At 36.0% G+C, this 25,956-nt stretch overlaps 2 protein-coding genes across 8 annotated transcripts in view; both read right to left on the bottom strand.

Moving 5' to 3' along the window:
• LOC135848473 (uncharacterized) overlaps window positions 1-25,956 on the bottom strand; it is a 196,305-nt gene that overhangs the window by 45,183 nt on the left and 125,166 nt on the right. The window lies entirely within an intron of this gene.
• The window catches only part of LOC135849533 (uncharacterized), a 77,985-nt gene that overhangs the window by 33,216 nt on the left and 18,813 nt on the right, over window positions 1-25,956 (bottom strand). Inside the window, exon 2 of one of the 7 annotated variants that reach the window (XM_065370032.1) lies at window positions 3,106-5,327. The exons of 4 other annotated variants lie outside the window; for them this stretch is intronic. In XM_065370032.1, coding sequence (XP_065226104.1) covers window positions 3,504-5,321 — 1,818 coding nt within the window. In that variant the 5' untranslated portion in view covers window positions 5,322-5,327 and the 3' untranslated portion in view covers window positions 3,106-3,503. Of the gene's footprint in view, window positions 1-3,105; window positions 5,328-8,057; window positions 10,329-23,270; window positions 25,457-25,956 lie in introns of those variants that run through there. 2 more of the 7 variants (XM_065370028.1, XM_065370029.1) reach the window with 2 other exon arrangements.

The raw sequence follows: 25,956 nt of genomic DNA, 5'->3' as shown, positions 1-25,956 counted from the left end.
ATACCCTGCTCAATTGACCAAATCACAACAAAGTTGAGCTTTCAAAGAAAAATCATGTTTGAAAATAAAAGTTTTGAAAGAGCTCAAATCCTTCAGTTACAACAAAACAAATGAATACTTATAAATTAGAATTTTTTTCTCAAAAATAATTCAACAACACGAGTAAAAAACATTAAACAAAAGCACTTTTTGAATCTCAACTTTTAATACAGTACCTATTATGAAAATTGTGGTGGAGGCAGAGGCACTGGAGGGGTGTGGATGAGGGTAGCATAAAATTTGACGTCATATTCGTGTTCGGGGGTTTGATTTACTTGGAAACGACACCTCGTGCACCAAAAACAATAATTTACACCAGAATCCATTTCTACCTCCTCGGTAAGTTTTTTCAAAGTTTTGACCACGACGCGGTGCGGCTCACCTCAAATTTATTTTTGAAAAAATATTTTTTTTTAGTGGTCAAAAAAACACTGAAAAATGGTATTCCCATTTTTGTGCCGAATCATGGTCATCGCTAAAACAGGTAAGCAAATCTAAAAAAAAACTCCATTTTGAGAGGAAAGTAAGCATGGGTAGAGGCGAGTGAAAATTTTTGTGGCGATACCCCTTATGGATGTCTACAACGTTGTGATGTACAACTATGCCTAGCGTGTATACCCTACTACCCATTGCGTAGATACAGTTGGTAACACTGTACTTGCTCTCTCGGAGCAGGCAGACGCGCCCTGCGACGAGGCAACGAGCAAGTATTGTAGTTTTCATAGTCGACGCGTCAACTCTTTCACCACCATGTTAAACAGGCACGATTAAGTTCACCACAGTATTATCTTGTTTTATGCTCCTTATTCCGAAGGCTAATGTATCAAGTGTTAAAGTAACCCTCATACAGGGAATAATGTATAAATCAGTTCAGTTATTGTTCTGTGTTAGTTTTAAGCTGTATCCTGTAAGTAAGTGAAACAATCATTATTATTATTAAGTATTAGAAGATCTTTGGTTCACTGCAACCACTTATAGGGACTAGACTTGCTTGTACTTCTCGTATGTTCATAAGTCTAACTACAATTACATAAGGAGTGTAATCTATCGGCTAAATAAATATTAGTAATTGCATCCATGACACCTGTTCTTATTTAATATATTTGGTTATGTGATGGTATAAGTATTTATCCACAATCCCCCATTGAGCTAGTTGGGTCCCTGGTATACGGTATTAGAAATATTCCTAAGAGTATAATCTATCCTGAAGACCTTGCACCTTTACCTTGTTAACGATCCTACCAATAATTACCTTCTTTCTACACAACCTATCCCGGTATATCCCTTTTATATCATTACAACGTACTAAAAAATTTTAAAAATCGGTTCACATGTGGCTAAGGAAATAATTTTTATTGCAATTTCAGAAAAAGGGGAGTTTCTCAAAAACGGTTTGGGGGGGGGGGTCTGAAACTTTCCTGACAGAAAGTGCTCAAGGGTACCCACCTTCCATGCAAATATCAACCCTGAAGCTCTCGGGGGCAAATTCGCCATACTTACCCACCTATAGCCTTTTTGATTTTTTTTTTTCATTTTATGGACTTTTAAAACAATAATTTCTAAGTGTGTTTCGAGCGAAATTCGTGATTTTTTCACGACTTTCATGGCTTCCATGACCGTTAGACACCCTGAACATGGAAACTAGAGAACCTCCAGAGGGTTAATTTCATTTCAGCCATTGCAAATCTTCCAGCCAACTTCTGATTCTCTCTGTTGATAATAAATCTTACCAAAAAACATGAAAATTGAAGTAGAATCAGGAGAAATTCATCTTTGAAGTGGATTTCGGCAAGGTGGCTGAAGCAAATTTTTTTCAAAAGGGATTTGACTTTCTTCTTGAGGTGCTAAAGGGCCCTCAATTTTGATCAAACTTCCAAAAAAATATAAGTGATGTGACATATCAATTATTACTGATTTGAAGGCACAGATTTCGAAAATTGTGGTAATTTTCCCGATTCGATGAACCTGAACTTCACTCCCCCCCCTCTTCTCCTTTTTAATCCAATTTCAGTCAAATTTGAAACATTTTATTTGGTTAAAATCTTACAATATTTTGACCAAATGCATCGAGGACCTTCGTTTTGCGTTATGAGTCACTGGAGAAAAAATTGTAGGGAAGATGGGTCTTCAAACAGGAGCATTTTCGAAAACATCGTACTTTCCTCGCCCTATCCCTTACTCATTTTGCTTGGGAAAAAATGGCCCAACTTCAAAGATAGTATTCGAAATTCTGCGTCGACTTAGGTCATTATTAGAAAATCCAAGACTGCTTTTAGAGTTTCTTAGAGCGGTTGAAAATTTTTAAATCGCTTATTTTTGGGAGTGTTGAACATTTTTTTCTTTGGAAATAGGTACATATGTATTTCACATTAAATAATTAAGCCAAAACATCGAAAGATACCAATACTAATATTGAGGAAAAACTTTCGCGTGCAGTGATACTAATTATTTGGTGGTCTATTGCCCATTTTCAAAACTCTAGAAAAATAACCGAAAACTCACGAAATTTTTTCGATTTTTTTTGAATTAAGGAATAATGCCATAAAGCTTCGTTTGAAGAAATTTGAAATAATTTCCACAAATTAAATTGGATTTCTAAAAGATTAAAAAAATTTGGTTGAAAATTGTCTCAAATGGAAATTTCCATCAGGAACCCCGATTTTATAGCCTTTTTAGAAATAATTGAGAAAATCAGAAAATTTTATTACAGGGCTTTTAGACCACAAGTACCAGCGCCACTTTCCAGAGATTAATTTCAAAATCTTGGCCGAGGGCAATACCCCCCTATAACTATTACGAAAATCACCATTCATCTCCAGCAACTGGAATTTTTTCGGCATAAGCCGAAGGGATTTATACGGTATCAAGACCAAAACAGACTACAGATGAAGAAAGACAAAATTTCAAGACATGTAAAATGCCATGTGAGTATCAAAATATTGTTTTTTTTAAGCCATTCCCCTTTTGAACACCTCGGTACGAATTTGGAATTATTTAGGCATTTATTACCTGAAGAGGTTTGGGGAGAGTCAAAATTTGAGAAAGAAAAATTGAATACAATTAAACAAAGAGAATTGATTTAATAATTAATAGGCATATAATAAAACAATAGGTAGGTAGGTATATTACTTTGTCGTAAACTCAATTGAAAAAATTAACATTCAAGTTGAGAAAGTTTACTTACTTATCATTATTGTATGTATCTATTATTCATCTGATTTCTTAAAAATATCTACTTATGAATTTTACATTCTTGATTAGATCAATCATACCCAATATTTTTCCATCAAGTACCATACTCAGTAAGCTGCATCACGAAACGTTGAAAATTTATCAACTTCATCGATCAACAAGTTACCATGAACCTCCCACACTTATATCAAAATTGACAACTTCATCACGACTTCCCAAACACCACAGCAATACTTCTCGTAAAAGTGCTGATCCTAAATAATAACCTTCATTTATATAGCACGATTAGTAAGTGCAATTTCTCTGAAGTGATCGACTATGCGCGTTTTTTTCAGCTGCATCATTTCCTCCGTCGACACAAATAATTCCATAAATTCAATAAATTTCTCAATCCGAACAGACTGCGATGTGAAGGCATCCAGAGGAAGCATGAGTTCGGTCCCCAGAGACGACATCAGTTGATTTTTAAAATCTGTCGCAAGATCTACGTTGCCATACGCGTCGCTGATGAACTTATCGAATTGTTTGGCATGACTGAAATACGTGTATCGAAAAATAGACGTTTCACCGAGAAAACTTGATTGCAGCAATTGCCGTTTGTAATGTTTCGCAGAATATTCAAAGGGAAAACAAAAATCCGCAAGCTCGTTTAGTTCTTCAAAATGCGCAAAAGTGAGCAATGAAACACAGATCTGTCGTAAAATTTCGCTTCCAGCAATGACGTTCTCTTTGTATTCGACAATCGCATCATTATTTTCGAAGCACATCTCCATTATTCGTTGCAAATCGTCGTAATTCCTGCCTAGGATTAAATTATGCCAACGGTTGCACCAAAATGAGTTTCTCTCTTTTAATGAAACATCTGATAGGATCGTAAACAGGAATTCTGAGGAATTAACGGGTTCTTCATTGCGACATTTGTTCTTTCTGGGTTGATAAGTGTAATCGCGATTGGATTCGTACAATCTCAAGTTGGGTAAAATGTTTTTTATCACTGATCTTCTCAAAGTATGTGGGACACTACTCCATACTTCAAGACTTCGACATAACCATTTCTCGTGACCATTCTTTATATAATCACCATATTCATATTGCCAATAATCGGGCCAACCCAATAATGTACTCGATTTCTTACGTTCACATTCGAACTTCAATATTTCTACAATTAATTCTCCGAATACATCTTCGTCCATTACTCGTTTAATGAGCATCCATAATCGAAGAAATAATCCGTCTTCGATATTGTCATCTCTAATATTAGAATATATCAAATCGCAACCTCTCTGTTTAACGAATTCATGGAGTTGTCGGTCATCCAATTTTCGTAAAATCAACTCGTTCTTAGGTCGACCTCCATAAACAATGACCGAGGCCTTTTGCAATTGAATTTCCGGTGATAACCGATTCCAAAAATATTCCCAAGATGTTCTAGTACTACAGAAGCAAGCATCAAACATTTCTCCATCTATTGAAACGTTACGAGGTGGGACCGGTATCTTATTCAACTGATTACTCAGACGGCAAATCCAATAGTACAATTGAGGGCAATCGTTAAACTGAATTTGAACCAAACCCACTCGTTTCCAGACAGATGGCCAAATTCGTCTGACATCATCTTCGAAGCAGTACATACAAGCTACTTTGAATTTCTCAACATTGTTAAATCTGTCACAACGCACCATACGTTCTGCAGTTTTAACGTAATCAATACCACCAGCAGAATCGCTGACAAAATCATCGAAGTCGTACAAAACATAATTTCTGCAGCCATAATGAAAAAAGAATACTCTTTTATAGTGTTCCTTTAACCAATTTTCCAGGGAGAGCTCAAGTTTTTTGACGTATTCCTCGATCGTATCATAAATTGCGGTTGGTAAATCTGGTATTTTTTCTCGCAATGAGGTGTGTAGTTTTTTCGGATTAAATATATCCAATTCGTTCTTCATACGATATTTGTTCACTTCAGCGCGCAATACTTGGAAGGCAATGGCGATTGCTGCATTTTCTTTCAGAGCTAGCACAGCAGGTTCGGGATCGTACACGTAGGATATTTCAGCCATAATTTGTTCTTGATTGTGCTCAATTTCCATCCAAACCTAAAATCGTAATGGTCGAATCAATACTGTGGTACGCACAAAACTCAAAAATATATAACACGTTGCACGAGCGATATGGAAAGAAACAGTAAAATATTTTCTATTGTGATTAGAAAAGGTGGAGTATCGAGAAGGCCATTTTTTGGGCCCGGACAGTTATCGAGTCGACCACTCTTAAAATATTGTAATAAATTTACCAAATACGAATCCGTGGTTAGTTGACCCAAAATGACCACTTTTCGGGCTCCAGGGGTTCCCAAAGTTGCGAATGAAGAAATAATTATAGGAACCACTGAGTATTATTTTCAAAACCTTTTTTAGCGTAATATATCTGTTTGAACCTGAAAAACGTCATGTGGAGCCTCCAGCACGATTTTTCAATTTCTCCAGAATTTTGAATATGCTCCAGAAGGCGTCAATATGAAGTTGTTGGGCAGCTAAAAGTCGAGTTGTGTGTTATACTCGGCCTATTTAACGAGTTTATCCACATTTGAGTCAATTTTAGGAGGAAGACCTCAAGAGTGGTTTTTTGACCACCTTTTTTCTTAATAAAAATATCCAAAAATCAAAATTTCTCGTTTGTGAGAAAATTTTTGATGTTTGCACGAATCGCTATATTTTGTCAAGAATTACCCCACGAGGGCAAATTTCGCCATTTCCACTCATTCTGGAGGTTGCCTCTTCTGGAGAAATTGAAAAATCGAGCTGGAGGTTCCAGAATGGCTGGAAATGGCGAAATTCGCTCTCGTGGGGTTAATTTTTGACAAATGATATAGCAATGCGCGCAAATCTCAAAAATTATTTCACAAATGGGAAATTTTTGATTTTTGGATAATTTTTATTATGAAAAAAGCTGGTCAAAAATCCACTCTTGAGGCGTCCCGCGCGTCCGTACCCTCCAGAATTGGCTTAAATGTGGATAAACTCGTTAAACAGGTCGAGTATAACACACAACCCGATTTTTAGCTGCCCAACAACTTCATATTGACGCCTTCTGGAGCATATTCGAAATTCTGGAGAAATTGAAAAATCGTGCTGGAGGCTCCAGAATGGCTGAAAATGGCAATATTCGTCTTCGTGTAGTTAGTTCATGACGAAATACAACAATTCGCGCAAATTTCGAAAATTTCTTGGCAAATGAGAAACTTTTGATTTTTTGGATATTTTTATTTAAAAAAAACTGGTCAAAAAACCACTCTTGAGGTCTCCCTCCCAAAATTGGCTCAAATGTGGATAAACTCGTTAAATAGGCCGAGTATAACACACAACTCGATTTTTAGCTGCCCAACTTCATATTGACGCCTTTTGGGGCATATTCAAAATTCTGGAGAAATTGAAAAATCGCGCTGGAGGCTCCAGAATGGCTGGAAATGGTGAAATTTGGATTTAGGGAATTAATATCAGTTTTTAGGACTTATACTGGTCATTTTTACTGATCAAGTACGTACTTTAAAAAAAAACATAAATCGCCAAAAACAGCTAGTCAATTTTGAATTTTCAAGAATTCGCCAAAAATCGAAAAATGAACTTGGGCAGCTGAAAATTTGGTTATGGGGAGGGTACCTATTCCCAGGTAAAATAAGCGAAATGGCCCAGTTCCCAGATTTGAAAAATTAGGATGGAGTATTGTTGGATACATGGGAAAAAAAATTTCGAGCGGATTTTCTGCCCCCTCTGCCCCCACCCAACTCTCATTGGACAGTATAGCCAAAAAACGCGTTTTTTGCGATAACCATTCTGTCTCCGTGAGTAGTGGGGAGAAAATCCTGGTTCCATGAGAAATGTGCAGGGGAAGCCTGGGCTTTTCAACACGATTTTTTTTCAAAATTTCTAGTAATACAGTGAGGGGGTAAAATTGTCAAAAAAAAAACTTTGTACCACTACAGCTTCGAATTGAAGGGTTCAACACAAAAACTGTTTTCGTAAAAATGTGTCTTTTTACAAGTACTTTCTTCCTACTAATCCATGAAATCAAAATTTTGTCCGTAATAAAAGGCTCATATTTGAATAAAACTCTGAAAAATACGCGATTTTTTTTTTTTTTTTTTTGCAAAATTATAGGAAGTAGGCAAAAAATGTACTTATAGAACAAAAAATGTTGGGCGTCAAATTTCACCCTAGTTGAGTCGCAATATTTATCTACATTAGGTACCATCCTTTGAAATCGAACCATTCTCCCCAGCCATGTTTGGCAGGGCCTAGATCGAAAAACCACGATGTTTTCGAAAATTCCTCCGGTTCGAGGACCCATATCTCCTTTTCGGGAGCTCCACCAAATCTCAAATTTTCTCTGAAAAGAACATTTTCAGAAAATTCTATCACTGAATTTTTAGATCAAAAGTAGGTACCACTTCTAGAGGTGAATTTCAAAATCTTGGCCGAAGGCAATAGCCACCTATGAACCGAAACCTAACAAATAAGAAAACCATCCATTCATCTCTAGCTCGTGGAACTTCCGGCCTAAGCTGGAGGCTGGAGGGATTTATAAATGTTTCAGTGTTGAGACCAAACTAGACTACATGATGAAGGCAAAATTTGAAACCATGTACGTAAAATGCAATGTGGAATAGGTATCAAATATTATGTAAATTTTCAAGTACATAGGTATGTACTTCCACTTTGAGCACCTATGAAGGTACGAATCTGGTATAATTTCAGAATTTCTTTCATACCAGAAGCTGAAGGTGGTTAGGGGAGAGGCAAAACTTGAGAAAGAAAAGTTTAATACACTTGAACAAAGAGAATCAATTTAATGATTAATAAGCATACAATAAAACAATAAGAATTAGGTACCTACTTTGTTGTAAACTAAATTGAAAAAAACTGAAATTCAAGTTGAGAAAGTTTACATCATATTGTTTCTACCTACCTAATACATATTAAACTGATTTGTTAAAAAATATTTATTTATAAATTTTACATTCTTGATCAGATCATACCCAATATTTTTCCAGCTACAACTAGTACATAGATACCCACTCAGTGAGCTACAGCACAAAACATTGAATTTGTAAATAATCAGAATACAGACATCATATACCTAAATATTCAATTCCAAAAATATCTAGAAGACGAAAATCCCAGATCTTTTTCAAAGACAATGACAGCTTTATCATCGCTTCCCAAACACCATCGCAATACTTCATTAACTGAATATGCTGATCTTCTTAAATATTCATTTTCATATATAACAGGATTAGTAAGTGCAACTTCTCTCAAATGATCGAGTATGCGACTTTTTTTCTGCTGCATCATTTCTTCCGTCGACACAAATACTTCCATAAATTCAAAAAACTCCTTAAACCAAAAAGATCGCAATTTAAAGACCTCCTCAGGTAGCATGAGTTCGGTCGCCGGAGACGACATCAGTTGATTTTTAAAATCAGTCGCAAGATCTACGGTGCCATAAGCGTCGCTAATGAACTTATCAAATTGCTGGGTATGACTGAAATACGTGTATCGAAAAATGGACGTTTCACCGAGAAAACTTGATTGCAGCAATTGCCGTTTGTGATGTTTCGCTGAATATTCAAAGGGAAAACAAAAATTCACAAGCATGTTTAGTTCTTCGAAGTGCGCATAAGTGAGCAATGAAACACAAATCTGTCGTACAATTTCACTTCCGGAAATGACGTTCTCTTTATATTCGACAATGGCATCATTATTTACAAAGCACATCTCCATTATTCGTTGCAAATCGTCGAATTTCCTGCAAAAGATTAAATTATGCCAGCAGCTGCACCAAAATGAGTTTCTCTCTTTCACTGAAGCATCTGAAAGTATCGTGAACAGGAATTCTGAGAAATTAACAGGATTTTCATCGCGACATTTGTACTTTCTGGGTTCACAACTGTAATCGCGATTGGATTCGTACAGTCTCAAATTGGGTAAAATGTTTTTAATCACGGATGTTCTCAAATTATGAGGGGCACTACTCCATACTTCACGACTTCGACATAACCATTTCGTGTACTTTTTCTTTTCATACTCATCTAATCGCCAACTGCTAGGGTGAGGCTCAAACATAAACAATATCATACGTTCTCTTTCGAGTACCAGTATTTTTACAATTAATTCTCCGAATACATCTCCGTTCATTACTTTTTTAATGTGCATCCACACTCGAAGGAATAATCCTTCATCAAGATAGTCATCTCTAATACAAGAATATATCAAATTACAACCCCTCTGTTTGACGAATTCGTCGAGTTGTCGGACATCCAATTTTCGTAAAATCAACTCGCCCTTTTCACCTCCATAAACCATGTCCAAGGCTTTTTGCAATTGAATGTCTGGTGATAACCGATTCCAAAAATATTCCCCGGATGTTTCATTACTACAGATGCAAACATTGAACATTTTTCCATCGATAGAATCGTCCTCCTGTCGGAGCGGTATCTTATCCAATTGTTTGCTGAGACGGCAAATCCAGTAATACAATTGAGGACAATCATCAAACTGAATTTGATCCAAACCCACTTCTTTCCAGACAGATGGCCAAATTCGTCTGACATCGTCTTCAAAGCAGTACATACAAGCTACCTTGAATTTCACAGCATTGTTAAATCTGTCACAACGCACCATACGTTCTGCAGTTTTAACATAATCAATTCCACCGGCGGAATCGATAACAAAATCATCGAAGTCGTACAAAACATAATTTCGACGGCCGTAATGAAAAAATAATACTCTTTTGTAATGCTCCTTTAGCCAATTTTCCACTGAGAGCCCGAGTTTTTTGACATATTCTTCTATCGTATCATAAATGGAGGTTGGTAAATCTGGTAATTTTTCTCGCAATGAGGTGTGTAGTTCTTCCGGATTAAAATTCTCCAACTCGTTCTTCGTACGATATTTGTGCATTTCAGAGCGCAATACTTGGAAGGCAATGGCGATTGTTGAATTTTCTTTCAGAGCTGGCACTGCAGGTTCGGGATCGTGTACGTTGGAGAATATTTCAGCCATATCTTGTTCTTGATTCTGATCAATTTCCATCCAAACCTAAAATCGTAATGGTCGAATCAATGCTGTGGTATGCGCAAAACTCGAAAGTAACATTTTGCACGAAGGAATATGGAAAAAAACAGTAAGGTTAGTAAATATTTTCTTGTGATTAGGAATCTTTCACTGTTTTTCAAATTCTATTTCAAAATATGTATATGGTTATGAATATCATAATAATGCCCCCCCTCCCACCGAATGTTTTCAAGGTTTAAAATTATGCCTCAGAAATTTGAAATTTAAAAAAATGCCACTTCGAATTTAAAGAACTTTTAACGGTGCCTTTCGAACCCAAACTCTAGAACCAAACCAACTTTAGATCCAGCGGCGTAGCCAGAGCATATCTGGGGGGGGGGTTGGTTTTGTGAGAAAGATTCATCTTATGATGCTAGGAAGAGGGGAAAAAATTATCCCGAACGTAGCGAGGGCAAAAGCTATTGAAAATTCTCATTCTGAATGTGGAAGGACAATGTTTTTTTTTAAGAGGAGATTGATTGTTTTGGCTTCAAAATTTTAGAATTTGAATGATTTTTTTTTAGAAATTTCAAGTCTGAAATAGAAAAGCAAAAATGTCCAAACAAAGTGAGGGCAAAAGCTCACGAAATTTCGTGTATTGAGAAGTAAAAAAACATTTTTTTTTCGATCTGAGGAGTTTATTTTTGGATTTACATGCACATTTTTTTGAGTTTGAATATAGATTTTCCGAAAGTTCGATTTTGAAAATGAAAAATCAACAGGCCTGAGCGAAGCGAGGGCCGAAGTTTTTGAATATTAATTAATTAATTATAATCCACGTAGTTACCCAGTAAATTATGGATTTTTTTTTACAAGAAGTCAATTTTGTAATTCCATTCGACATTTTTAAGAGTTAAGTACCTCTACCTTGAACAGGTGCAGAAATTTAGAAATAGAAAAACTGTAGGTACTTAGCTTGAGCAAAGTGAAGGCAAAATATTTCAATAATGTGCTATCAAGTTTCAAAAAAGTCGGTATATAAGTTTTTTTCTAGACCAAAAATTTTCAAAATTTATCAATAACGTTATATTTCTACCAGAGCTGTGGGTCCGAAACAATTTTGGGATTGGGCTTTGGTTTCAGGATCAAAATTTCTTTATTTCGGGATTGGATTTGTTCTAGTATTGTTCTTCTAGATTTTTATTTCAGTTTTGAGACTGGTTTTGGGATTGGAAAAATTTTTTTGGTTCTGAGAAAAATTGGTTCTGGTTTTGGGATTTTCATTTTAATCAATTTTAAGCCCAAATTGACTAATAGACCCTTCAAGGAGTCTAAAAAATGGGAGTTTTTGAATGCATGTGCAGTGGAGCAATTTTAATCGTCAAATTTTAACGGCGACTCTAAGCGCAAGGGGGGGGTCGAGACCCCCCCACACAACAATTGTTGACATCGACATTTACATCGACTACGTTTTTTTCCAACATGTTGATGGAAAAGTGACCAATAAGTTATTTAATAGGAATCTTCTGTCCGCAAAGAAGCCAGGATAATGAAAATTTTTGAAATTTTCTCATTATTTCTGATACCTCGACATGCAATGTCAACATGTTGATGTAAAATTCGATTATTGAAATCTACATCTACATACAACTATGTCCACCAATTTTTCAGAATTAAAATTTCTGTTCCAGTGTTTAAAAGCTCAGTAAACATTTGAAAAGATGATCTTTGTTTGAAGGGAGAAACATTTTTTAATGGCCTTGATAAAATTAGTCACTTTTCCATAGTTTGGAGTTGTTGATGTTATGTCGATGTGAAAGTCGATCCTCCACAAATACATCGACACTAACATTGACCAAATTTTCAAAGATTTCTCAAATTTGAAAAATTAAGTTGATATTGTGGATGTATTTGTTGATGTCGAATTTCACATCAACATTAACATCGACATGTTGTCGACATGAAAATGTATTAGTTTAGTACTCTTAGATAACCTATTGCACCTTTCAGTATAAAGAGTTTAATGTTCAACTATACTGAACATGGACTTTCTGTCTGTACTTCTCGGAGGTGCCCTCTGCGTCGATGCTGCTTTTGCTTTCAGCATGAGCAATGGCCACCTAAGTGTGTAAGAGAAAATGATTTTTGGAAAAAAATTTCAATTTTGAAACTAAAATTTAACAATTTTGCGTAACTGGAAGTTGACGTAAATTTCGATGCCAATGTCGATCCATCCACATCCGTCACATTTGGACTCCACATGTCAATGTAAATTTCAACCCTGTGTTGAGCCAATTGTCAACATAAATTCCGATCAACTTTGGTCGACAATTACATCAACAATTGGCTCGACAAAGAGTCGAAATTCACATCGACATGTGGCATCCAAAAGTGATGGATGTGGATGGGTCGACATTCACATCTAAATTAGCATGGTCATTGTCGTACACCCCCCCCCCGTTGGCTACGCCTCTGTTAGATCGAAAGAACAGTCCTTAAAACCCCTAGTGACCAAAATTTTTCGCAATTTTTGAAAACTTGAAAATAAAATCAAAAATGCTGTCTTAAGGGAGATTTTTCAATTTTTTCATGAAATATAAATAAAATCTACCTCTATTCATTTCATCATTTCTAACGCATCAAACTATAAAAATCCAGCTCAATACAAGTTACTCTAGTGCTCACATTCAACAAATTGGCACCCCTAAGGAGCAGTAATTAGTCCAATATTATTTATTTTGGCAATGAATGATATTAAAAATGTGATAAGGTACTCAGGCTAGTAAATTACTCACTATTTGCTGATGATTTGGCAATCTTTATTTGAGCAAAATCAAAGCCACCTCCAATCCATTATTTCCTACGGATCAATCATCTATAATTCACCAGCCAAATCAGAACTAAACAAACTAAATTCCATCAGAAATCATGCTCTTTGTCTCTGCATAGGCGCTTTCCGCACAAGTCCTATATCAAAACTTATATCCGAAATAGGCACCACCACACTACAAGAAAGAAGAAACTGTTTTGCTCTAAAATACTTCATAAAAATTGCCATGAATCCAAGTTACATGAATTACTTCAATTTTTCATTCAAGCCTAGAACAGCAATACTACTCCATCTACAAACCTTTTGGAAACTATACTAGGGAATTGCTAGCCTCTGAATATATTGATCTTGCCAACTTGAATGCTTTGAATGTAGTGTTTTTCTCCTTTTTCGCACATTTTATAATCAATTAAAGTCACCTTTTACAACACGAACACTTTTATTATTCACGAAAAATTAAAATTACAAATACATTAAAATGAGACGCGTTACAATAAGGATAAAAGAACATATCTCAGCTTGGAAAAACAAACATCTGGGGAGAAGTAATTTTGCGGACCATTTAATAAACTCAGGCCATGACTTTATACCTGACTCAGGCATAGCGATACTGCATACATCCGAAAAAGGTCATCGACTCAACACCCTCGAACTATTGGAAATAAAACGCCATGAAAATTCAACACAATTCAACATGGTCAATGATATTTCACCGAACAGCATTATCGATTCTCTGCTTCCTATTTTAAATCAACCCCTACCCAGCCTACCTCCGTCATAATTTACGTCGTATTTTCGTCTTGTTCTTGTTATCGCCCCCCCTCCCTCCCTTAGATAATTTTTCAACGCATCTACACATCTTCTACAATGTATCTCGCAGTTTTCATCTCATTCGTGATTGATAATGGTCGCTACGACGACCGAAACGCGTCTCATTTTAATGTATTTGTAATTTTAATTTTTCGTGAATAATAAAAGTGTTCGTGTTGTAAAAGGTGACTTTAATTGATTATAAAATGTGCGAAAAAGGAGAAAAACACTACATTCAAATCATCAACAAGGCAAGTACGGCTAAATTGAAACATTTGTTCAAGAAATGGAAACTACAGTTCCGAATGACTTCAACCCATCTATACTTCAATACCACTTGTAGAAGATTATGTGTAATTCCTAATTATATTCATATTCACTGCAAATCAACTTCTAAAGCAGCCCAAAAGACCCAAAAAGTAGCAGAAAGGAGATGGTTATCGGAGGAAATACGTCAACTGTATGTAAAGAGAAATATTCTATCTTTCAATCTTTATTTTACCTACCAAAAACTGGCTTCAAAACTTTCCACCGTGGAGTTCGAGGTTTTCATGGACAACGTGTATGAGTCAACGAGTGAAATTATTCGAAAGGTAAAGCATAGGCATGCCCGTAAATTGAATCAACTGCGCAATAGATTTGGCACAAACGTCAACAAAGAACCATTCTATGAACGATTCATAAATCTCAGCGATACCATTTTCACTGAAGAAGAAATAAATCTACTATCAAAAGGTCTAAAATACTGTATAAAATCGGAAAAAGAAAAAGTGGTAATAGACTGCATCGTAGATATGCACACACAAAACATTACCAATGCCGCTTCGTTCGAGTATGTACCAGCTATCAGATCGGTGAATGAACAGTACCATCTTCAACATGTTGATAAATCTAATTCACAACTTATTCGCTCAATTAAAAATAAGATCAATGAAGGAAATCTAATCTGCACAAAGGCGGATAAGGGGAACACCGTGGTATTCATCTCAAAATCGGATTATGACGAAAAGGTAGCTGACTTCCTTCGTGATAATGACGCAAAAAGAATACGTAATCCTACCCAAAAACTACAGACAGATACCAGACAAGTCGTCAATAGCTTGGAATATATTGTTACTTCTAATCTCACACGTACACGATTGATGGCGATGAACCCCCGCCCACCCCGCCTATACGGTCTTGTGAAGTTGCATAAACCCAATAACCCTATAAGACCGGTTATCTCGTTCGTAGGCACGCCATTATACAACGTAGCCAAGTTTTTCGTTCGATATATGAATGAAAATATTACCTTTCATTCTAAACATCAAATTAAGAACACAAGCGAACTGATTCATGAATTATCCAACTCTGTATTTCCGGACAACGTTATTCTAGTCAGCTTCGACGTCACAGCTCTGTATACCAGCATCCCATTAAAAGAATGCGCCGAAATAGTCGAGCAACACATCTTATCATCGGATATTTTGGCATTACAAAAAGCTGAGCTTATTTGCCTCATGAACCTACTGTTCTACTCAAACTATTGTCAATTTCGGGAAGAATTTTTTAAATTTGATAATGGCTTTCAAATGGGCAGTCCTATCGCCCCAAAAATGGCTGAAATGTTCATGGCACATGTAGAAGGTCTAATCTTCGCGACTTGTCCTTTGGCTAAAAATGTAACTCGTTGGTTTCGATATGTGGATGACGTTTTCTGTGCATGGAATGGTGACGAACGATTATTGAATGATTTCCTGACACAAATCAACAGCATTTTTCCATCAATCAAATTCACAATGGAAATAGGTGGGAAAACTCTGAACTTCTTAGACCTATCAATTTCCTTACATGAAAATCAATGCAGATTTGATGTTTATCGAAAACCTACCTACACGGACATCTTAATTCACAGTACTTCAGCCCATCACCACTCCCATCAAACCTCTGGTATCCAGTATATGATACACCGTCTGTTAAATACCCCCATCTCCTCAACCAAGGCCTACAAAAAAGAGCTCAACACCATCATCCACATCGCTCAAAATAATGGATACCCTAAAAAACTGGTCTTTAAATTACTTAATCGTATACGGTTCAAAAAATTACTCAACAACAACACTACATTGATCAACACAGTACACCAGGATAAGAAAAAGTTCAAAAAATTCAATTTCCATGTATCTTCAACCTCAAAGTTGGTCCAGGTGTTCAAAAGTAGCGACAAAAGTGACACTCAAATTGCCTACTCATCAACGAATTCGCTGGGATCACTGCTTTGCAATGCCAAAGACAAAATTCCAAAAATGGAAAAAAGTGGCGTTTATCGATTGTCTTGCAATAACTGCTCTGCAACTTACATAGGCCAAACCGGGAGAAGTTTTACAATAAGGATAAAAGAACATATCTCAGCTTGGAAAAACAAACATCTGGGGAGAAGTAATTTTGCGGACCATTTAATAAACTCAGGCCATGACTTTATACCTGACTCAGGCATAGCGATACTGCATACATCCGAAAAAGGTCATCGACTCAACACCCTCGAACTATTGGAAATAAAACGCCATGAAAATTCAACACAATTCAACATGGTCAATGATATTTCACCGAACAGCATTATCGATTCTCTGCTTCCTATTTTAAATCAACCCCTACCCAGCCTACCTCCGTCATAATTTACGTCGTATTTTCGTCTTGTTCTTGTTATCGCCCCCCCTCCCTCCCTTAGATAATTTTTCAACGCATCTACACATCTTCTACAATGTATCTCGCAGTTTTCATCTCATTCGTGATTGATAATGGTCGCTACGACGACCGAAACGCGTCTCATTTTAATGTATTTGTAATTTTAATTTTTCGTGAATAATAAAAGTGTTCGTGTTGTAAAAGGTGACTTTAATTGATTGAACTTGAATGCTATTAAAAAAAAAAATCAGTCGTATAAAAACATCATACCACCAATACCAAATCCTGTCACCACATACCGTTTAAGCAGACATGAAGACGTAATTTTAGCCAGGATACAAATAGGTCACACGTCATTTACCCATAGCTCACATTTCACAGAAAAATCTCTAAAAAAATGTCCATGTTGCAATGTAAACACAAAAATTCAACACATATTGGACTCATGTATTTTATACAAATCAAATGTTGAAAATATACTGGGAATAGGCTTCAAATATGACGACTTGAAAGAAGACGATGAAGACCTATGCAAAAAATTATTCACTTTCTTGAAAGTTTCCAACCTATTTAAGGATATTTGAAACTTTTTAGTGTGCGTAGCACACTATTGGTTTCGCTTTGAGAAATTTCAATTTCAATTGCAATGAATGTTCTCTTAAGCTATCCAACCGTTTTTTGTACCTATTGGATACCATTTGAGAATCATTAAGGCGGAGGGTATAGATTTATTTTCATTCAATTCGGATGGGTAATTGCTGAGTAATTGCAATTTTAGTTCATTATTTTAATGCATTAAATCCTAAAAAAGGGAAAAGGGGACTTGTAGAACACCTGTCGCTCATTGTACCCTGCTATACCCCCAGTCTATTCCATCTCCGCTTTTCAAATCAGCTGTCCCATTGTACCCTGTTACACCCCTCATCAGTTAGCTGTAAATTCCAAGTGGGAGTGGTTTGGTGGGGCGTTTACCAAACAAATATATTATTTTAATGCCCTAACCCTCGTAGTGAGTTGGTGGCTGAATGGATAGGGCATGTAGGTAGGAATAGGAAATTTAGGGACCCAGGTTCGAATCCCCGTGAGGTAAGTAGGTAGGTGACAGATTTTTCGTAGGAAAATTGTATAGGTAAATGCTTTGGAGTTATGTACTACCTATGTAGTACATGATAATGGGGCAAAAATAATGCTGAATTGAGTTATGAATTATATCATTTGGTAAATAATGCTGAAATTGAGTTATGAATTATGATATCATTTGCTAACTAAAAATTCATTTCATTAATTTTTTGTCTACCTATAGCCATAAGTAGGTATAGTAAGAATTACCTTGACATGAATAATTTTTAACTTTTTACTTATAATTTAAAAATTACTTCAAAATGAGTAATTAAACTAATTTTTGTACAGTAATTTTTATTATCATGATTTAGTAAAAATTATAAAAACAAAATGATTTTTACTATTGGTACCTATAGCAAAATTTATTAAAATGATAATTTTTACTATACGATTACAGTAGAAATTATTGAATGGGATCTGGTACTTAATTGTGCTAAATACCAGTATTTAGTTAAATTTTTTTGTAAAAATTACCCATATTTTTTTTCGTGTAATTTAGAGGCAATTCAAATTCTTAACATATTTTATAAGATTTAATTCTTAATTTAGAATAAAAAGCAAGTTCTGAAAGTTGGTTTGAAAATTTATAAATTTGAAGACAATGGAAATTCTAAAAAAAATAATATGAAAATTTGTATTTAGAGACGCTGAGAATTCCAAAAATTGATTAAAAGTTCTGTAAGTTGCAGATAATGTGAACTTGAAAATTATATGAAATAAGTATTGTAATATTTATGAACAAGATGAGAATTCTGAAAAATTGGAGGCAATGTAAATTCCAAAAATTGAGTAAACGTTTTACAATTTGTGGACAGTATGAACTTGAAAATTGAATTTGAAATTTTTTAATTTAAAGACAATAAGAATTCTGAAAAATTATTCAAAATTTGACTATTTAGAGGCAATGTGAATTCTAAAAATTGATTGCAAATTCCCTAACTCAGCAGCAATGCAAAATTCTGAAAATTTATTGAAAACTTTATGAAATTGTAGCGATGGGGAATTCGGGAAATTGATTTGAAATTTTGTAAATTTTAAAACAATGCAAACTATGAAAAACAACTAGAAAGGCTATAGGTGGATAAGTATGGTGAATTTGCCCCCGAGAGCTTCAGGGTTGATATTTCCATGGAAGGTTGGTACCCTTGAGCACCTTCCGTCACGAAAGTTTCAGACCCCCAGGACCCCCCGTTTTTGAGAAACCCCCCCTTTTCTAAAATTACAATAAAAATTTTTTTCTCAGCCCCATGTGAACCGATTTTTTTAATTTTTTGGTATGTTGTAAACATTCATAAGAAGCATCTACACAAAAAATTTCAACCCCCTCCCCCCATATTTTCCCCTCAAAATGGCGTTTTTTAGTTTTGTTTGTCCGTTTTAGCAATGATCATGATTCGGCACAAAAATGCGAATAGCATTTCTAAATGTATTTTTGACTCCTACAAAACATATATTTTTTTCAAAAAAAAATTTTTGGTGGGCCGTGGTCAAAAGTTGAAAAAACCAACAGAGGGGGTTAAAAATGGATTCTGGTGTAAATCATTGTTTTTGGTAAACAAGGTGTCGTTTCCATATGAATCGAACCCCCCGAACACGAATATGACGCCCAATCTTATGCTACCCTCATCCACACCCCTCCAGCGCCTCTGCCCCCTTCTCAATTTTTACCATACAAGTATTAAAAGTTGAGCTATTTTCGTAATGTTGGTATTGTTTCCATATGGATCGAACCCCCCGAACACGAATATGACGTCCAATTTTACGCTACCCTCATCCACACCCCTCCAGTGCCTTAGCCCCCTTCAATTCCTACTATATTAAATATTGAGCTATTTTCATAATGTTGGTATCGTTTCCATATGAATCGAACCCTCCGAACACGAATATGAATTCTAATTTTTTGCTACCCTCATCCACACCCCTTCCCAGTGCGTCTGCCCCCAACTCAATTTTCACTATATTGAAAGTTCAGATATTTTTGTAATGTTGGTATTGGTTCCATATGAGTCGAACACTCCGAACACGAATATGACGTCCAATATTATGCTACTCTCATCCACACCCCTCGAGTGCCTCTGCCCCAACTCAATTTTCACTATATATTGAAAGTTCAGATATTTTCAAAATGTTGGTGTCGTTTCCATATGAATCTAACACCCCGAATACGAATATGAAGTCCAATTTTATGCTAACCTCAACCACAACACTATACAGTGCCTCCGCCCCCACCTAAACCATAAATGTTTTCACGAACTCTGATCAATCTTCTACAAATAATTACTCGGGTTGTTATTACTTTTAAAAGTATGTTTCGCGAAGGTTGAAAACTCGTAAAACAATGACCATCGCAAGGTTCAAACTTTAACATTCAAGTTTCGAGGTTTCCATTCGTGCCAAAATGACACCCAGCATTATGAAAATAGGTTTAGCATTTCAAATAATAAAAATTGTCGAGCTGGCTGTAGCCTGAAAGGCGATGGATGAGAGTAGAGCTAAATTGGACTTCATATCCGTGTTCGGGGTGTTCGACTCATATAAAACCGACACCAACATTATGAAAATATCTGAACTTTCAATATAGTGAAAATTGAGTTGGGGGCAGACGCACTGGGAAGGGGTGTGGATGAGGGTAGCAAAAAATTAGAATTCATATTCGTGTTCGGAGGGTTCGATTCATATGGAAACGATACCAACATTATGAAAATAGCTCAATATTTAATATAGTAGGAATTGAAGGGGGCTAAGGCACTGGAGGGGTGTGGATGAGGGTAGCGTAAAATTGGACGTCATATTCGTGTTCGGGGGGTTCGATCCATATGGAAACAATACCAACATTACGAAAATAGCTCAACTTTTAATACTCGTATGGTAAAAATTGAGAAGGGGGCAGAGGCGCTGGAGGGGTGTGGATGAGGGTAGCGTAAAATTGGACGCCATATTCGTGTTCGGGGGGTTCGATTCATTTGGAAACGACACCAATATTACGAAAATAGCTGAACTTTTGATATAGTAAAAATTGAGAAGGGGGCAGAGGCGCTGGAGGGGTGTGGATGAGGGTAGCATAAGATTGGGCGTCATATTCGTGTTCGGGGGGTTCGATTCATATGGAAACGACACCTTGTTTACCAAAAACAATGATTTACACCAGAATCCATTTTTAACCCCCTCTGTTGGTTTTTTCAACTTTTGACCACGGCCCACCAAAAATTTTTTTTTGAAAAAAATATATGTTTTGTAGGAGTCAAAAATACATTTAGAAATGCTATTCGCATTTTTGTGCCGAATCATGATCATTGCTAAAACGGACAAACAAAACTAAAAAACGCCATTTTGAGGGGAAAATATGGGGGGAGGGGGTTGAAATTTTTTGTGTAGATGCTTCTTATGAATGTTTACAACATACCAAAAAATTAAAAAAATCGGTTCACATGGGGCTGAGAAAAAAATTTTTATTGTAATTTTAGAAAAGGGGGGGTTTCTCAAAAACGGGGGGTCCTGGGGGTCTGAAACTTTCGTGACGGAAGGTGCTCAAGGGTACCAACCTTCCATGGAAATATCAACCCTGAAGCTCTCGGGGGCAAATTCACCATACTTATCCACCTATAGCCTTTCTCAATTTAGAAGCAATACAAGCTTATAAATTATTCTGAAATACCTATTGTAATTTGGAAAATATGAAAACACTGAAAAACACTTATTATTTTGAAGCAGTGAGAGTTTCAAAAATTCTCATTACTGTGACATGGTTGATTCACTTATGCACTACCTAGATGTAATAACGGTTATAGCTGTAGAAAAGGCAGCTAGCTACGCACACTTTGCAGCTAAGCTTTGCTTAGCTGTCTAGTTTTCTTCTTTACCTAATTGTTATCTATTAATTTGATATGGTTTTCCTTTACCAATGTTATGTATTTCATTATTAATCTATGTCAGTGATTTAGTTAGTTAATTTAAAAATTTAAAAGTATGTGTTCCAATGAATGTAATTACTGCAGACGCTAAAAGCCTAGATGTTGGGCGTCTTTAAATAAATATTTTCAGTCAGTTCAGTTAAATTTTTTTAAACGAAGTGAGCCAATTTGAATAATTGCTTCGATTCATCTCTCATAAGGGAACTATAACCTGAACCAACAGAAACGAAAATGAACCAATCAAAGCTAGATCGAAAGGGGACCACCTCAGAACCCCAAATCCAAAACTTCATGATTTCTCGATTTTTGGTGAATTTTTGAAAATTGAAAAATCCGAGAAATTGTCAATTATTACCTACCAAAAATAGAAAATATTCATTGAGAAATTTAAAATGCCATAGAAAGGGGATGTATACCCATCAACTTTTGTACAATTGATTTTTACTCCTTGAATGTATGTGGGAAAATATTTGAGTGTAAGTATAGAAATTATGGACAACTTGAAAATGTTATTCTTAAAAAGTGTATCTAATACAGATTGTTAATAGGTACTTCAGTAAGTAAAGCTAATAGTCTAGAAAACTTTTGGAGCTTGAATCAGGATAGGTTAGCATCTCAAAAGATGGAAGATTTAACATTTTCAAATTTCAAATTTTGTCGTTTTTTCATTGCACAAGTCAATGAGCAAAAATACAAATTTGAACTGGCAGACGTCGATTTTCGCGACAACCGCGAAAAATGGTTGAAGGCAGCCCACATAGACCCCAAATAAAGTTATTTTATGCTGAAGTTGATTTTTAGCCATTCTACAGCAATTTCAGGTTTCTGAAGATATGATAAAAAATCGCTGGATGCTCCAGAATGACTGGAATTGAGGTTTTACGAATTTCGATAGTCGTAAATGAGCTAGGGACGCCATCTGAACCACTTCACGAGAAAATTCCATTTTTCAGCAATATTATTCTATATTTTTGGTAGGTAGGTATTAATTGACAATTTTTAGGATTTTTCAATTTTCAAAAATTCACCAAAAATCGAGAAATCAACTTCAGCACTTGAAGTTTTGGATTTGGGGTCCTGAGGTGGTCCCCTTTCGATTTAGATTTGATTCGTTCATTTTCGTTTCTCCCTGTTCAGAGTTTTGTTTTGAAAGCTCGTTGATCGAGGCTCCAAAAAAATCAAATTGCGATTGTTCCCGAGCCCGATGAAACACACCAGAAAACTTTTTTTTTTTTCGAAAAAGCCACTCATTATATTATGGACCTATTTATATTTCCCTTGGAAATTTGATTTTTTCCTTTTTACTTAAATTCATAAAAATTGGTGAAAAATTTAATTTTCAGCTCGCATGCCTGAAATATCGGGGTGACCAAATAATTCTTTAGAAAAAGGACGGGGGGAGGGAGTCAAAATGGAACTAACATGATAGAATCGGAACAAACCTAATCCGATCTCTGATATAATGAAATTAAGATTTTGCGTCGACCAGAGCGATTTCCAACAAAATTCAAGACCACTTTGATTTACTTGTTAGGGTTCTACTAGCGGTTTAAAATCTGAAGGGGTTGGGGAGAGACAAAATTTGAGAAAGAAAATTAGAATACAGGTAAACAAAAAGAATCAATTTAATATGTAATTAATATGCATATAATAAAACAATATGGAATTAGGTAGGTATCTAGGTAGTTACTTTGTTGTAAACTAAATTGAAAAAAGCTGAAATTCAAGTTGGGAAAGTTTACATCATATTGCATCTAATATTCAACAGATTTCTTAAAAATATCTACATAATATGAATTTTACAATTTTGATCAGATCACACCCAAGCGAGCTACATCACGAAAGATTAAACATAATATGAATATTCAGAATACAGACAATAGACATCTTAAACGTCTAACACCATTGATCCATGCCTAGGCACGTGAAAACATTTTATCACATAAATTTAGCAAAATTTTTTCAAATTCTTCAGCTTCATCATCATTTTTCAAACACCATCGCAATACTTCCTTAAGTAAAGGTCTTGATACTCCAAAATAATAACCTGCATATATAACATGATTAGTAAGTGCAACTTCTTTCAAATGATCGAGTACGCGCGTTTTTTTCTGCTGCATCATTTCTTCCGTCGACACAAATACTTCCATAAATTCAAGAAACTCCTTAAACCGAAAAGATCGCGATTTAAAGACCTCCTCAGGTAGCAAGATTTCGGTCGCCGGAGATGACATCAGTTGATTTTTGAAATCTGTCGCAAGATCTACGGTGCCATAAGCGGCGCTGATGAACTTATCGAATCGTCTGGCATGTTTGAAATACTTGTATCGAAAAATTGACGAATCACCGTGAAACTTTGACTGCAGCAATTGCTGTTTGTAATGTTTTGCTGAATCTTCGTTGGGAAGATAAAAATCCACCAACTCGTTTAGTTCTTCAAAATACGCATGAGTGAGCAATGAAAAACAGATCTGTCGGAAAATGTCGCTTCCGACAATGACGTTCTCTTTATATTCGACAATCGCATCGTTATTTTCGAAACACATCTCCATTATTCTTTGCAAATCGTCGAAATTTAAGCAGAAGATTAAATTATGCCAGCAACTGTCCCAAAATGTGATTCTCTCATTCCATGAAGCATCTGATAAGATCGTAAACAGGAATTCTGACAAATTAGCTGGATCTTTATAACGACGATCGTAATCGCAGGGTTTACAACTGTAATCGCGATTGGATCTATACAGTCTCAAGTTGGGTAAAATGTTTTTTATCACGGATGTTCTCAAATTATGAGGGGCACTACTCCATACTTGACGACATCGACATAACGATTTCTTGTACCTACTGTCATCAGGGTGAAGCTCAAACATTAACTTACGGTCTCTTTCGAATTGCAGTATTTTTACAATTAATTCTCCGAATACGTCTTCGTTCATTACTTTTTTAATGTGCATCCATACTCGAAGGAATACTCCTTCATCAAGATGGGGACGTGTAATATAAAAATATATCAAATCACAACCTCTCCGTTTGACGAATTCATCAAGTTGTCGGTCATCCAATTTTTGTAAAATCAAGTCATCCTTTTCACCTTCACGAAACACGTCCAAGGCTTTTTGCAATTGAATTTCTGGTGATAACCGATTCCAAAAATATTCCCAGGATGTTCCAGAGCTACGGATGCAAGCATTGAACATTTTTCCATCGATAGAATCGTCCTCATGTAGGAACGGTATCTTATTCAACTGATTGCTGAGACGGCAAATCCAATAGTACAATTGAGGGCATTCGTCAAATTGAATTTGGTCAAAACCCACTTTTTTCCAGACGGATGGCCAAATTCGTCTGACATCATCTTCAAAGCAGTACATACAAGCTACCTTGAATTTCTTAGCTTTACTGAACCTGTCACAACCCATCATACGTTCTGCAGTCCTGTCAAAATCAATACCACCAGAAGAATCGCTGACAAAATCGTCGAAGTCGTACAAAACATAATTTCTACGGCCGTAATGAAAAAAGAATACTCTTTTGTAATGCTCCTCTAGCCAATTTTCTAGGGAGAGTCCAAGTTTTTTGACATATTCCTCAATCGTATCATAAATGGAGGTTGGTAAATCTGGTAATTTTTCTCGCAATGAGGCGTGTAGTTCTTCCGGATTAAAATTCTCCAACTCGTTCTTCGTACGATATTTGTGCACTTCAGAGCGCAATACTTGGAAGGCAATGGCGATTGTTGAATTTTCTTTCAGAGCTGGCACAGCAGGTTCGGGATCGTACGCGTTGGATATTTCAGCCATTTCTTGTTCTTGATTCTGATCAATTTCCATCCAAACCTAAAATCGTAATGGTCGAATAAATTCTGTGGTATTCACGAAATTCAAAAATAACACTTTGCACGAACGAATAATAAGGAAAAAAACACAGTACCCTATTGACAATTTCAAGTGGCAGAATGCTAGCAACAGTGCTAGCATGACCATGCTAGCACTGGTTGCACCATTTTGAACACCTTTCCTAGCATATCTGCTAGCAAACTGTTGCCAGCACAATGCTAGGAAAATGGTACTAGCACCACGCTAGCATCATTTTTCTAGCATTATGCTAGCGATGGTTTGCTAGCAGATATGCTAGTACAGGTGTTCAAAATGGTGCCATTGGTGCTAGCATAGTCATGCTAGCATATTTCTAGCATATGCTAGCATACATTGGCATGATTCTAGCAGGGAGACTAGCATTATGCTAGCGTCAGTTTTCAAGCAGATATGCTAGTGCAGGTGTTCAAAATGGTGCTACTGGTGCTAGCATGATATTGCTAGCTTTTTGCTAGCATATG

Source organism: Planococcus citri, chromosome 5 (assembly GCF_950023065.1).
Source record: "Planococcus citri chromosome 5, ihPlaCitr1.1, whole genome shotgun sequence".
Taxonomy (NCBI): Eukaryota; Metazoa; Arthropoda; class Insecta; order Hemiptera; family Pseudococcidae; genus Planococcus; species Planococcus citri.
The sequence above is the reverse complement of the archived record's forward strand: the minus strand, read 5'-3'. Positions and strand labels throughout refer to the sequence as shown.